Source organism: Poecilia formosa, unplaced genomic scaffold, assembly GCF_000485575.1.
Source record: "Poecilia formosa unplaced genomic scaffold, Poecilia_formosa-5.1.2 Scaffold559, whole genome shotgun sequence".
NCBI lineage: Eukaryota > Metazoa > Chordata > Actinopteri > Cyprinodontiformes > Poeciliidae > Poecilia > Poecilia formosa.
Genome location: NW_006800498.1, coordinates 158,597 through 175,120, shown reverse-complemented (window position 1 = coordinate 175,120; position 16,524 = coordinate 158,597). Strand labels below are relative to the sequence as shown.

The following is a 16,524-nucleotide window of genomic DNA, read 5'->3' as shown; positions in this document are numbered from 1 at the left end:
TATATATACTACTTTAATACTTTAATGTACTATGTGCTACGACTGATTGGTGTCAGGATAACATCATTCCCACATATTGTTTGTTTTCTTTCTTTAAACCAGGATTTAAACCAGACCAAGATTACAGTGTTTGTTTGGTGTGGGTTCACCTTAGGACATATCCTCGGAGGATGCCGTTAAGCTCGGATTCTGGAGGAGGCTGCCACTGGACCATAATGGACTGGTTTGTGCGACCGCTGGCCACAATGTTATTAGGGGGAGCACTCGGCGCCTCTTCTCGAAGCATCATCCTAGGACAAACACAAAAACAAAGGAAGGAATAAAAAATGAGAAACAGACAGACAACATATTTGATCAAATTTATAATGAGTTTCTTTGGGATGTTACAGATAAAGTCCAACTGTGGAATCATACAGCAACAGTCTCTTCAGTAACAGGCTAGACAGTGTCTTCATCTTTTTTCCTCTTGCACAGACTGTTTACTGATATAAATCAGCAAGAGATCACTAATAGGCAGAATTAAAAGCATTTATCAAGCTTAAACAACAACAATTTGAATACGTTAACAAAACTAAACATTAAAAACATTGGCTCCTTGCAGTAAACTAATGGTAACTAATGCTTATTGTCTCCTCATTATGGCAGCAGTTGGCAAGAGGAACACTTACAACAACTGTGTTTAAATTCTGACCTTGATACAGGAATAAAGAGGATAACCATAAGGTCTCAGGGTATGATAAGGGCCAAAACATGATGTGTGAATCATCTTCAGATCAGCTACTGCTGTAGAGTACTTCTGGTCTGTAGGGGTCAGTATTTATTAAAGGAGTATTTTATATTTTCCAGGCATATAGTGCCATTTTATAGTACAATCAAGTAACTATGTTACCTTCAGTTATTGTAAAAACACTGTATACATTAAGCACAAATTCAAAGAAATTTGAATTTGCAACTTGACACTTAAATTGGGCTTTTCTTTCTTCAGGAAGCTCCTATTTGTTCTGCCACTCTGCTTTCAGCAAGTCATCGCAACAGTGCGTTCATTATGCCATTTATGAAAAAACATCAGACTTGCATAGTGATTTTCAACCATCAAAGTGTTCTCAAAGATACTTTATGCGCACTGGAATGAGGAGTGGTTTCTATGATTAGCTTAGAAGACGCACAGTTCCACCAGGTGTTTGCTTATTTCTGCCACTAGGCACAGGAAGGAGTGCTTTGTGAGGCGGATGTTTGGCCAGAAACTGCAGCTCCAAGGAGGAGTTTTGTGAGAGCAAGCATTTAGACAGTCCTGAAAGGTTGCCACAGGAGATCCAAAGATTCCTCAAATAAAAGCAACATTCCAGCTACGATTTTCATGAGGAAATAACATTGTGACATGATATAAAGCTTATAAAAGTCAATTTTTCATAATACTCACCCTTTAAAAGCAGTCCAAGAAAGAAACAGTGGAGAATTGGATACAGGCTAATGGGTGGCCAAGGTTCACTGACACATGTGAGGAGCGTAGGCTGGGTTGTGTGGTTTAATATTATGTATCTTCATATCAATAGGTGCTGAGCACTGTCCACCATGGAAAGCACCAACAATGGGTGCATCAGCATCAGACCTGGACTACAAAGCACTAAAAGAAGTTAGCCTGGTTTGATGAATAACATTTTGTCTTACTTCACTTCGATGATAAGTGTGTGTGCATCACTTACTGGAACAAAGCTGCACTCCTGGCAAAACCCAAGACAGAAGAGAAGGTGTGATATATTTTGCAATGTTCTGCTGGAAAACTTTGAGAGGTTACATCGCCTGTAACAGCCTCGCTAAATATTTCTGCACATTAAATATTCCCCTCTTTCCTGGGAACTGCATTCTCTGATATCTGTGGGATTTGTTTTAGAATAGTTTGAGGGGTTGACTTGGTAAATCTAAATCCATTTGACTATCTGTGGGGATGTACTGAACAAACAAGTCAGATCCATGAAGTTCCCCCTTCACAGCTTACTGGACTTAAAGGAACTGCTGCTAACATCTCAGTGCCAGATACAACAGAACATCTTCTGGGTGTTTAAGTATGAAATGGTAGAACAAATTGATCCAGATCTTTTGGTATTACTTAATCAGTGTGACGTAATGCTGTGCAACAGAACTGTAATTGAACTGTAACATTTCAGTATTCTCAAGTCTATGCTTAAAAACAAGAAAACTTTGGAGCTCAAGGGAGGTGGATTTTATATTTTGGAAAATTTGACCTTATTCAACCTCAGTCCATAAGCTCAGTTACAGTAGATGAGCAACACAATGTGACAGCATAAGATAGTTAAATCAACTCTAGTATAAAACGAGCAAAGACCTTGGCGTTTTATTTTGAGAAAGGCAGTATGATTCCTCAGTGCTTTTGCTCGGCTTCAATCTCTCCAAACTGTCTCCTCATTTTTTATGTTGACATTTTGAACCACTTCTCAAATTTTTTCCCACCCAATCTTCAAACTTCTACCTTTTATACAACATGTCCTTTGGCCTCAATTATTTCATGCTTCTATCTTTTACTCATCTCCTTTCCCCTTCTCTGCCCTCAAACTTCACCCGTGATTAAAGCCCTGCAGCCTTCACATGACCAGTTAAGCGCACAGGCTGTGCTGGTCAGCCTCTGGCTTTGCTGTAAGCAGTTCAGCAAACATAATCAGAGCCATATGTGCAAACACATACACATGCACACACACATAATCATCATACAGACACACATTTCTCCCCGGCTTAAGACAGGCTGTTAGATCTGATGGCTGTTTCCCTTCCTTGGATTACGCCTTGCAGTTTACATTACCTTGTCCCTGAAACCCCACTTGCTTCCCCTATGTGCTCCAATTCCCCTCCGAAACATTCTCGTTAAGTTATTGAACCATTAGCTGCGATATGACTGCCTGTTTTTGTGTGCCTGATTCTGTATGTGTCTATAAATGAGTACGTTGTTCTATATGTGTGCGTGAAAGCAGGGGTGTGAAAGCTGTTAGCAAGAGACTGTACAGGCGGATATATAGCACAGGCCAGTGGTTTTACAGCTGTGCTTTACTTCCATTAGGTTAGAAACTGTCAGACACCAGGTGCTTCAGGCATACAAGCACACATAGAAACACACACTGGCTAATGGGCCTTGTGTGAACGAAATGGGAATAAAGACAGCGCTGTACAAATTGGGCATATATAATCCTGAATTGTACAGCTGCTTTTGACTGCAATTGATGATGCAGGTCAAACACATACACAGACTTATGCCACACAAACATATGAATGGCTTTACACTAGAAGCAGAAACACAAATTCCTTTTTCTGTTGGGAAATACAAACCACAAAATGGCGCATTTACTCTGACTGCCGTAAATATCCACAAACAACTTTAATTTGGGAATGACATCTTGCAACATTATTTCCATGCATTGAACTTTTCCACCTGAATTTACAATTTGCAGAAGCACTTTTTCAGAGAAACTAAATAACCAAACGTTTTTGCAGATATAGGTTGCTCCCTAACATATCTGCAAAATGGCCGAATTTGTTTCTGTGCAAATTGTAACATTTTATGTACGTTAGTTTAATTCTGCTATATCCCTGCCAGCATGCCCAGGTGGGCCCCATATGGGGAAAAGGAGGGCAGACCAGATGGGTCCCATATGGGTTTGTTCCATGGTGACCCCACATGGGTTTGCCCATGTAGGGCAACAGCCCACATGGGCCCTACATGGTGCTGGGCCCACATGGCTTTGCCCATTTAGGGCCCATGTAGGGCCCACATAGGCTGTGGCCCTACATGGGCAAACCCATGTGGGGCCACCGTGGAACAGCGAACAAACCTATATGGGACCCATATGTCTGCCCACCTTTCCCCTATATGGGGCCGTAGAATGGCACCTACTGCAGTTGAATTTTCCTGGTCACAGCGGCGCAGTTTGGTTGATGCCTACGTCACAGGCCCACATTGGCATATTTTCCCTTCTATAATGGTCAGGGGCCTCATGCATAAAAGAGTGTGCAGTTTTCACACTAAAACTTGGCATACGGAAAAATTTTGAAAGTGTGGCGCACAAAAAAATCAGATGTATAAAGCCGTGCGCATGCACGTGGCCGCGCACCTTTCCTTTTTACATCTCAATTTGTGGTAAATTGAGCGCAAATTGCTGGTCCGCCTGTCGCCACCGATAAATATATATGTAAATTAGTATAAATACCCGAAGGTCTGCCACCACGTGGGGCAATAACCATGGCAACGTACTTGTTTGTGTCAGCAGTATTTATAATAATAATTATATATTTTATTTAAAAGGTGCAGGGAACATAATATGGAGCCCTCCAAGGGACATGAGGATTTTTTTTTTCTTTTGCGTTCCCTCGCAAAACTTTTGCGTTCCCTAGCAAAAGTTTTGCGTCCCCTAGCAAAAGGTTTTGCGTTCGCTCGCAACAATCTACTGATCAGTTCATGCGGCATAATTAAATACTGTAAGCCTTTTTTTACGGTGTCCGCCGTACTTTCTGCTTTAATACAATCTTATAAGGTTTTTCAATGGACTATTGAGATATTATCGCGGGGTAATCAGTCATCCGATTGTGTCTCTATTGTGTTTGTAGTCTGAATGGTTTAAAGGGCTGCTTTCAGTGCTGTTCCGTCTTAGCCTAACGGCCATAAACATGCAGTAAATAAATCGATTTTCAATCAGTTTTTTGCAAAGAGTTAATAATAATAAACACGTTTTCACTGAGGCTCTGAGCCATATGAATGAAATAAGTAATTATTGATATGACAGGAGCAGCGGCTTTGACACCTGGTGGTGGGCGTGTCGATGTGGGAGTGACTGTCATGAAGAATGAATGGGACGGTGGCTGCTGCTGGCTCTGTGTGTATGAGGAAGCGGGTGAGCTGGGTGGTCAGTCCTCGCAAAGTTTGGAGCATGATAATCAAAATTAAATAAATTGATAATTGTGACAGAACAAAGAAGAGGTTAGGAGTTGATTGATACACGGACAGATAAGATTCCCCGAGTTAAACCATTAGTTTGCTGTGTTTTATAATAATAAAACGTGTTCATTATTATTAACGCTTTGGTGCAAAAAACTGATTGAAAATCGATTTATTTACTGCATGTTTATGTCTTTTAAGTCTAAGATGGAACGGCACTGAAAGCAAACCATTCAGACTACGAACACAATAGAGACACAATCAGATGACTCATTATCCCGCGATAATAACTCAATAGTCCATTGAAAAACCTTATAACCTTGTATGAAAGCAGAAAGTATGGCGGCCACCGTAAAAAGGCTTACAATATTCAATTATGCCGCATGAACTGATCAGTAGATTATTGCGAGGGAATGCAAAAGAAAAACAAAAATTCTCCATGTCCCCTGGAGGGCTCCGTAATAAGGTAACCTCACAAACATAAAAAAATAATACATTTTAAAGAAAGAAAAAAATTAAAATACTAAAAATAAGAAAGTAAAGAGATCGTGCAAATGCCTATTAGAACAGTAGCGCATTCAGTTGGGATTTAAAGTCAGACAGAGAGTCAGACGTGCAAATGCGTGGGTAAATTGGACGTTTATTTTAAATAGTGGAATCATGTGCATATTGTACAATTACAGAATAGAGATGCTTTATGTCCATAAAGGCGCATTCACAAAGCGGGTGGCTCCAATGAATGCAGCTGGACCGGCACTGGTACCACACAGCTCTTTCTTTAAGTTTTGCTCAGAGCTCCGGGACGATCTGAGCAATCTTAACGCTCACAAACCATCATCAACATTTCCCTGTAAATCAATATAATTCAGTATATAATCAATGGCTCTCTCTGAATCCGTCCATTGTCGATGTTCTCCCTCAGAACCAAAGCACTCCACAATTACGCGGCTCACCTTTATGCAGCTACATACATACGGGATTGTCTACACACCTTGATCACCTTAAAAATAATCAAACCTGTTTGGAGTTAATCTGCTGATCCAGCCCTGTTTTCTTTTTTCAGTGAGAATTAAATTACCCCACAGATACATTTCATGCTTTTCGGCGCACTGTCCAATCTTTATGAGACAAAAACTGAGGAAATGTATTATTTACATTCTAGTGGGGTTTTCACATCCTTTTATTTTTTTTTTTTTTTTTTTTTTTGGTTTTTGGTTTTTTTTTTGAAAATAAATGCGGTTCAGTTTCATCGTTTACATTTAAACAATATTAAAATCATGAAAAACGAAAAAAACATTGGGTTCGATGTTTCCTGGTCTAAATAACTGAATGTAGTCAGATTTCAGTGTATTTAGGTGAGTTTTGATGCTAGTTTGATATTGTCCACAGAAAAAATTTGCGTGGCTGCTGCACATTTTCACGCCAGGGAATAAGTGTGCGTATATTTACTTTGACACAAAGTAAAGTTTATACATGCCGACTTGTGCGTAAAATATGGCGCCGCACATTTTTTGTGCGCACGCATGCTTTATGCATGAGGCCCCAGATCTGACTGGGAGTTTTTTGCAGCCCCTACAGAGTTACTATGAGCCTCTTGGTTGCCATTCATAATAATCATCTATCTCCTTGTTCAGTCTGTAGGGTTAGGTCCACTTAAGTCTTGGTATGTTTGGAGTAGTGCCATTATCTTTCCATCTTCAGATCATGGATTGAGCAGAGCTAAGATGTTCAAGGCTTGGGATATTGTTTTATAATCTAATTCTACTTTAAACTTATCCATGTTTGCTTTTACCCTACTTGTGTATTATTGGGCTCAATGAGGTTGTTTACAGAAACTTACTACATTTTATTTTGTAAAAAGAATTTGAAAACTACTAATAATTTTCCTAAAACTCAAAAAGTGCATTGAATTACCATTGTGATGTGATGAAATCTGAAAATTTCAAAAGAAACAGTTTTGAAAGGCAGATAACTGGTAAATAGTTCAATGTGTTCACAAAGATGATTCATTGGAAAATGAACATAATCTGTTATTTCAAAAGTTGACTCTCCTCATCTCATCGTAAAGCCTTCACAGTCATGTTCAACAACCAAACAACATAGTCCGTAACTTAAAGCTGTGTGACACACTTTCTATGTCCCTTGTTAAAAGGGAAAAGAGGACATTTCCTGCAGGAAGTGCTCATGTTCTCTGGTCTGTGAGGGAAAAATGTGTTAGAGTTAGTGTACATGTGTCTCATTTCCTGTGCATAGGGATTTAAGAAAAGTTTCTATTTGTGTCATTCTCAATAGTTTAATGCCTGCTGGGTTATTTGCTGAATCCAAACATACCATGGTTTTTAAAGTTAATGGTGTTACTGGGATATGGCATCTCCTAGGATTCCTGCAAATTATCCATGTCAAAATGTCACATTTCCTAACTATTTTTTACAGTATATTTAAGAATAACACATTTACCTAAAATTTCACAAATTATGAAAACTTCACAATGCTGCAGAGGCCTTTTGATTCAGCTGTGAGGGAATGAATGATTCACTACATCCGGTCCAACTTACATTAGCTTTATTTTAGAATCAATAACACTTAGTCTTATCAGATCTGGACACTACAGATTACAGATACATACAAATACAGATTCTTTGAAGTGCAGCTTGAGATCTGTAACACATCTTTAATTGTAAAAATTCAATTAGATCACTTTAATTTGTAAAAATTCATTTTGATCCTTTTAAATTGTAAAACGCTTTGCTTGGTATCTAAACCAAACCTGGTTAGAAGCCCCAATGGGCTCTTTGCACCTACGGCGTTGACGTCACATCTCCAGGAGCTAATGCGGCTCACTTGTTTCCGCTTTGAGTTACCATGGCTGGTAGAAAAGACTAAGTCGTATTTCAGATGCAGAAAACGCAATACTATGAACGTTGTTGTCTTCCTAATATAATGGGCTTTTAAGTTTTCATTAATTTCCAAGCGATCCTGAATTAAGAAGATGGTGGCTTGTAAATATTTGCCACTACCAGTTAAAGCTTACGCTGCACAACACAAAGTTTGCAGCCTTCACTTCACTCCGGATCAGCCTAAAAATACCAGGGATACGGATGGTAAATAAAGGAGCCTCCCTGAGTTATTTCCATGGAATCACTTCTGTATTCAGCCTGAAAGAGTTTATGGGAACAAGAGAGCAGACCAGAACCAGACAGCCGAGCAACTGATCCGCCTGTACATCCTGCTGTAAACACCGTCCTATCTGAGCTCTTCACAAGAAACATGCAAAGGTAATAAAACAAAATAACACGGAGACATGAAGCAACACGGTCATATTTTTCTAAAAGCAGCAACTTTGAACCTGAACAGCTGAACCAGATCTCTGACACCAGAGCTGCGCTACTGTCAAGCTATGAGGCTTGTTGAGCTTCGTCAGGCTTCGGAAGTAAAAAGCCCGAACCGTAACCGAATCCCGTGAGTCTCTGACACTAACGACAATAAACACACATAATATACTTGAAAATTAAGTAAAAACATTGTTCATTAGAATGTTTAGATACTAAAATAGCACATTTTTATAAGAACAATGTCCGAGAATATTGCCTACTAGCATAAGCTAAGGTTAATGTTAGCCACAAAGTTTAAGTAAAACTCACCTTCATATCAGTGAATGTATAACGAGGCGTACATCTCAAACCTTTCTCCAGCTGACTTGTTGGGGCTTCGGATCGATGTACAAACCTTGGCCAAGCCCTAGTGTAAAATTATATTTTTATTGGATCGGAAACAATCGAGCCGCTTTTCCCCGAACGCGGAAGCTGAGGTGCAAAGAGCCCATTCCAGTGGAAGGCATTAAGAAAATGTGTTTAATTTGACTAACAGTTCTTGTTTTGAACATTTTTGAAATCAATGTTTACATTTTATCTGTTCTGGTCAAGAATGTGTCCATTTTGAAGGGTGTTTTGGTGGGTACTTTGACAGCAGAGGTATAAACAGCCTACATGGTAAAACACATACTTACTAGCAAGGGGCGGGAGAGAGGGGAACCCGCTAAACACAGGTTTATCTTCACCAAACCAAAGATTCCCCCCACCTTTCTTGTAATCAATCATTGTCTTTTTTTTCATAGCATTCATTGTATAAAACACGTTTGTTCTGAGTAATTGTTACTTTTTCTTTGGGACAGTGTCAAACAGAGAAATTGTCAGATTGTGCAAATCTGAGTTTTCAATAATTGCTCAGAAGATGATGATGTGTTCTTATACAAAAGAACATGCAGAGATTTTTCAACTCAGCATGGATAATATAAAAAAAACAATATTTTTCCACACAGTATTTTCTTTATTCCAGACTTTTCTAGATGGGATATGAACCCTGGCATCCTCATGTTCAAACACAACAGTTTGGTTCACATCCTGCATGAGGAAAAGGAGTGGATATAAATTGAGGGCAACGCAAACAACATAAAACAGAGAGCGAACGCAGACACTGGTGAGATGTGACTTTATACCACCAGCTTAAATAGATGAGCTTATTTTTGCCTCATTTGATACAGAAACTCTTGTCTCCTTTAAATGTTGAGTAGATCCGCCTGGGGCTTAAAAAATGCACAAATGGAGAGGGATGACACAGTAAAGAGACTCCGTCAGGCAAAAATAGAGACACTTTCAGCATATTCTCTCTAGAAATCAAAGCCAGCTGCTGAGAACATTTGCTGTTACTTATGTGCTTTACGAATGTATTTTCAGTAAAAGTACATCTGTGATCAATGACACATTTTGCTGCAAAACATGAATAATTTGTGAAGATCATTAATAGATACAATTTTGAGACGTAAATAAATGTATGAATAAACATAAAAATAGAACATTCTACTGATCCACTGCATAAAGAAATCCATCTGTTATCATATTAAGTTCCTGTTGAATAATGTTTTTATGAGCACAGAACAATCAGAAGATATAGATTATAGCTGCAGTGATATTGTACAGTTAAACACACCAGGACAATATTTTTAATAGGCAACTGTGAATGTTATTGATGGCCAAACAAACCACTGGCTGTAGATATATTTGATAATAAAACATCTATAATTTGTATCTTTTTCCAGCAGCAGTGTAAAACATAAGCATGTGATAAGTTTATTTTTTACAGAAATTTTTACAAATTTTCAAGGTCTTGTAATTCTCTCTGTTTATTCTGATAATCTAAAGTTAAGATTGCAGAGAAAAACTTAGAGCATTTAAAACAAACTGAGCACACCACCACAGCTTTAACGTCTGTAAATAAATAAACACTCGAAGTGGTTCTCAGGTTTACACAGACCTGTTAAAAAACAGTTTTTTTATGAGTGTGTTTTTTTAGTGTGCACAGCCTTAAGCTAATTCTTTCTTGTAACTACTTTTGGTCTAACTCCAGCATTCTGCAATATTTGCTACATTTTCAGCTTCACTATCTGGACACTGTGTTAAATGAACCAAATCCTTTAAAAAACCTATTTACCTCCTCACCTGTGGTAATGCTGCTCCAAAAAGCACTGGTGGAAACAAAACAAAAACCTCTGAAGAAGGCACTGAGCGCAACTTCCTTCTTCATGAAATGTACCCAAAAATTGAGTGGTATTAAGATGCTTGTAGTGTTGTATTTACCCAAAATGCCTAGCACTATAGTCCACTTCCTGTTTTTCAAGCGGTCTCTGGTCTGATTGACAACTAGACCTTGGTTTTTAGGCAGAGAAGAGTAAGGTTTTTTGTTCTCATCAGAGGATAAAAACAAACCAGACTTTCCTGGAAAATGAACTAGAGTTTGATTAAAGCGGACTGAACTGGACTGGTGAGAATGCACCTCAAGATGCATTCTGAAATAAACCAGACAGTTATCATGTTGCATTAGTCAGCTAGATGTCCATATCATGCCACCAAATCTGTGGAGACTGTAAAAAAAATAATCCAATACAGTCGCAGAACGGAAGACCTGCAGCCATTGTTTTCATGTTGTTCATGGACATGATGTTAAATTTTTTTCCACAAAGAACAAAGGCAGTTCTGAAGGTAAAACCTAGTACTGTCAAAGTATACCTAGTACATTTTCTGGTGAGTGTATATTCCCAGTTTTAGAGCCTATTTAACATGTTAGAATATCAATATTAGGAGTAGATTAGATGGTACAACAATAGGAATATATGCTTTTATGTGTTACAAATCCTAAAGATCAAGAATAATCTGTCCTTCAGAAGCTTATGGTTCATTTCTACAGATAACAATGGTGGAAGAACATGCCATGGATTTGTGCAAGCAAAACAGTGAAGATTTTGAAAGAGCATTTTCTCAGAGTTCTTATTGCTGCAGTATCCATGGGAACTCCATTCAGTAAAATGTAGTTTGGGAACAAAGCCAATGTTGTGATTGACAAAAAAAAAGATTTTTATGATAAAGATCTACATTATGTTGAGAACAAATTGGAAAAGTGTTGAAGCAGCTGGAAGCTCAAACTTTAATAAGGGTTTTCTGTTCTTAATATTCAAAGCTTCTGCTTCGCTTCACGCCGTTCCCTCACTCTGTCCGTATTAATGCATTCTGTCATCCTTCTCATGGGGCAGTCAGAGCTTCTGCAGGACATTTCGCTTCGCTTCACTCTTCCTGAGTGTCATTTGTAGGACGCGCCTTGGCATCAGTGGCAGGTTGTGTGTGCGTCTTATCCAGCAAAACATCCAGCAGATAAAAAGGAGGAAGTGGCTGTTTACGTATTAGATGAATGCTGAAGAAAAGACGCGTCCATCTGCTCTGATGCACTGACCAGTGATGACTTGTCTGCCTGCCAGTCTTTCATTTACAGAGGATCAATCCAATCTGTTCTCTAGGGCCTACAACAACAAATACTGGACTCAGGACTAGGCAGCACAGCAGCTGTTGAATACAAGCAGCAGTCCAGAGAAGAGAAGAGGAAGGATGGAAGTAATATTAATAAACACTCCTCCTCCTGCCACAGGAGTAGGAAAATGATTAGGGAGAAAGATTCAGAATATTTAGAGAATGAACAGCAGAATACACAAAGAGAAACCAGAAGCAGATTGCAATCTGAGGTGTGTGAATACTAACAGCTACTGTTGTTGCTGAGTGTATTTGGCAGAACAACTGGCATCTGTCTGTCGCTTCAGTAGGTCAAAACCCTGCTTGATAGTATCTGTGTGTGCCTGTTTCATAATGCACCATCACATCTGCTGTATGGTAACAGATTACCAGGGATTTGGTCCACGCTCACACATTAGACAATGCCTCCCTCTAAACTTGGTCCGTTTTAAGCCTTTCCATCGGTGCCTTGGCATTATGGAAAGGCTGATGAGGTAGAGGTAGAGGTACCTCATCAGTGGTAGGTACCTCTGATGTGGTACCTACCACTGATGAGTGGTAGGTACCACCTCATCAGTGGTACCTACCACTGATGAGGTGGTACCTACCACAGATGAGGTAGAGAACGCTCATCAGTGCTTCTCTACTGGGACATACAGACACATACACACTATAAATGCAGGTACAGTATACACACATGCATAAAACATCTGCAGGGTAATCTGTTTGTATACTAGGTAAAATTACACTGTCCCCTTAGTATGCATTCTCACACAAACAAACAAGCAGAGCAGTTAATACAATTAATCCTGTCTCCAACAGAAAGAGAGTGGCAGGGAAAGACAGAGAAGCATAGATACACTGGGTATGGATATTTAAAGATTATAATGAGAAAGATTGAATCCAATAGATCAATCTGTGTAATATCAGAAAAGGAAAACTGCTCGGAGGTTTAAATTACTTTCTATTGAACTATTGGAATGCCCTGTCAACAATTCCCAAACAGAAGAAAATAAAGTAGCCATTAGATAAGAAATTCAAATTTTGCACTTTGAGGAAAAAGAACACCACTTTTCTTACACAACTGGTACTAAGTGAGTATTTCCTTAACATGTTTACTCTTACCTCTGTGTTTCAGCACTGTATTGACCCCTGCCCACTTGATTGACAGCACAGAGTCTGAACTGGTAGGTTCTTGCAGGTGTGAGTCCGCCCACTGATACCTCGCTCACTGCAGGATCCACCTCAGATAGGTAGACCCTCCATGGGGAATCTAGACAACAACACACTGAGATTAGAGACTGATGGCATCTGGCTGAGGAAGGACAAACAGGGACATGGAACAAGACCAGGTGTAGAAGAGAATGTAACAAGAAAGAAACTTTAAAGGGACTAGGGGGATAAGTTAAGAAGCATGGATGCTGCTGTATCTTGTTGCCAGCCAATTGTTTGCTGAATAAACAACAGATAGATCCACTATTATCCCTATTTTTGCATCAGCCTCAGGGGAATCAGTGTAAGTGAGAAGGATAGTGTACAAGGCCAGCATATTAGAGTCACTGTCTGATATGAAAGGGCCTTGTATTTACACTGCTGTGGTCTCTCTGAAGTACAGTGAAAAAAAAATCTAATCAGTGTTCAAAAACTCCAATCCATTCCTCACTGTCTGGGTTTTTCCACAGAAATCGACCAGTCATTTAAACTCCCTTGTTTCCTCATTCTTTTCTTCATCTCCCCCAAATATTATCGCATTATTTCCCTGCTCTATTGGTTCATTTCTGTAGTTTCAACATGGCACCTGTTAAATGATACTAACACAGGTGTAACTTTGAAAATTTTCAAAACGTGGATTTCCAACTGATATCTGTCCATAAGTACCAATTCTATAGTTTTGTGCATAATGCCTGGTTGAGCATGTAAAGGCTCAATAGCAGATCCCTTTAGCTTGCAGTCATCTCTCTCCCATCTGTTTCACCTGTCATCCTACTCCTCCGTTCTCCCTTTCTTCTCCCTGACTCCCTCCCTCCCTTCCTTATTTGAAAGAGAGCCAACATGCTGTTAAAACATCTGTGGTTTAGAGAGACCAGGACTCAGAAAAGAAAGAGAGCAAGAGGGATAAGGAGAGGCTGGAAAACAGGAGCTCAGCAGCAACCTGTGCGTTTATGCTGGAACACTGTTCTCCATATGTATGTCTCTTGTAAATGAGCACATTTGAGTGCATGTCGCTTCCTGGCAGACAGCTAGCGAGCAGCTGTTTGTCTCTCAGGAACCATAAAAGATACCCAGGGATCGAGACATTCAAATATCTACACATACGTACTGTTTTCTGAGAGTTCCAAGATGTAGTAGAGAAGAGGGGAGTTTCCATCAAAGGGCCGCAGCCAGGACAGGCGGACAGAGCGGGAGTCTGAATCATTGAGACGAGCCGTTAGGGAGCGGGGGGAGTGTGGTAGCTCACTGAAAACACACAAGATCAGAAATAGGTTTAAGTTTTACGGTACACTTGTTTTCTTGTATTTTAATCAATGACAGTTTGAATAATCTTCACCAAACACACAGACTCTCTCCACTGATAATGCTACATTAACTTCCGGTATATTTTTGAGTGCATTTCATAATCCTAGTTTTGACTTGAGAGCTTTACATGAACAGACACTAGTTTACATAAGTGAAAACTAAAGGAGACAGAGCTTTCTCCTCTCTGGGACTGTCATCTGTTGTCAAGGAGATCAGCTGAGTTGGAAGCTTCTTTAAAAGTTGGCAAAAACGTCTCTTTTTCAATCTGCCTGGGTTTTTTATTTTATTTTATATCTTTCTGTTTTTTATTCTTTGTTGAAGCATCTTGTGATTTGTTTTGAATTATAAATATATCTAAAGTTTTACTTTATTCAAATTTTAATCCAAGAATCTACAGAACCTTAAACATGTAGAAACCTAACTCTTTCTGCCATTTCACATGTAAATGTCACATTTCAATATACAAACTTTATTGCATTTACTATCATTTTACGTGATAGCAAAATACAAAGTAGTACATGATTGGATAGTTTTCAACATTTTTACAAATAAAAATGTATTGAATCTACTGAGGTGAGAAATACCACAGCTGGTATTTTCTCTACCAGCTATGCACATGTGACCAGAGAAACCTTTGTCCATTCATTTAAAAATAACTTTGGGACAGTCAAATTGGAGGTATAGCGTCTGTGAACCAGAGATTATTATTTGGATTTAGGTATGGGCTTTGGATTTAGCTATTCTAGTAAATGAATAGGCAATAGTCTAAATTTTCTTGGAGCTTTGACTGTATGTTTAGGGCCCGTCGCCCTGTTGAAAGGCCTCAACGCCTCGACAAGATAAATGAGACAATTTAACTCGTCTCATCTTCCCAGCATCTCAGCCCAGCATCCCAGTTCCTGGTGAAAAGATGCATTCCTACAGCATGACTCTGCCACCTCCATTTCACCATGTTAGACAGTATGTTCAAAGTAATGTGCAGTGCTAGTTTTCCAACCCGTAATGTTTGTCATTCAGTTTTTGTTTGTCAAAAAGCTTAATTTGGGTCCTTTCAAAGTTTAAAGGTCTTAGTGTTTGAGTTTATCTACATGTCTGTTCTTAACAGATTTTGAATAGCAGATGGTTTCACATGCCTCTTTGGTTTTAGAGCATTTTGTGACGTAAAATTTATAGAACTGATACAATGAAGTCCAAAATGAAAGTGAAAACTTTATACAGATGTTAGATGGAATCAGTGACCCCAGACTTGGCTGGCACTTTGATTTAAAAAAAGTAAGTCACTTCTGCCCACCAAGAGATGTTTCTGTGCAGCTCCTCATCATGCTGCTTTTTTCACATCTCGTACAGATTAGGCAAACAAGTTATAAAATCTTAATTAGGGAGCTTTGCATCCACTGGGATTTTTCTTTTCTGGCACACTTAAACTAGGCATTTGTCCCAGTTTCTGCTCTTTCTGCAAATCTGTTGTAAATAAAGTTATTAGCTTTAAATTTGTATTTGGAAAGACTTCCTTAACATCCATATCAACACAAAAGGGCCAATCTATAATTATCCATATGCTACTGCAAGTTATAAACAAGTCTCTCACAATGTGGAGTGATGATTCATTAAAAATATGTTGTTTTCCCCTGTGTGTTGTTATTCTATTATATATTTGCAACTAGAATAATTTTGTCCTTAGCACTCTAGTTAATTCTCCGTTTTGGTTCAGCACATATATTATATATTGTTTTGGCTGGCATATTCTTATTCTTCCCACACTCTGCAACACCACAGATATATCTCTCTGCATCTATTAAAAATAAATTTTCCAGACATTTGGTCATCCCCTGCAGAAATTTGTGCATCCGTGCCATTTTAATAACAAGAAAGCTACACAGATATATTCATGAAAGCAATAAGGAGAATCCAGACATCTGATTATAGCAATTTTAGTGCATCATAATTCTCTTTAAATATGTTTGGCTCCCAGGGGGGATGGGGAAAAGAAAGGCGACAACAGTGGTTGTCTCAGTGGTGAAAGCTGCAGTTGCTGGCACAATTCAAGACATTTACAGTCAACATAAAATAACATATATAAATATATTAATGGGAAAACCATGATGAAAGACAGTATAATTTATTCTCAGTCACTGCTTGCCATTTTCATGAGGTTAGTAATTATTTTCTACCAATCGCAGCTCTGGGAATATATGCTGAGCAAACTGGAATTAGCATCATCAGATAAAGTAGGCT

At 38.9% G+C, this 16,524-nt stretch overlaps 1 protein-coding gene across 2 annotated transcripts in view; it reads right to left on the bottom strand.

Moving 5' to 3' along the window:
- sdk1b (sidekick cell adhesion molecule 1b) overlaps positions 1-16,524 on the bottom strand; it is a 226,214-nt gene that overhangs the window by 104,936 nt on the left and 104,754 nt on the right. For both annotated transcript variants that reach the window (XM_007540753.2, XM_016665260.1), the window contains exons 12-14: positions 14,093-14,229; positions 12,898-13,045; positions 150-290 (exon numbers count right to left, since the gene is read on the bottom strand). In XM_007540753.2, coding sequence (XP_007540815.2) covers positions 150-290; positions 12,898-13,045; positions 14,093-14,229 — 426 coding nt within the window. The remainder of the gene's footprint in view (positions 1-149; positions 291-12,897; positions 13,046-14,092; positions 14,230-16,524) is intronic.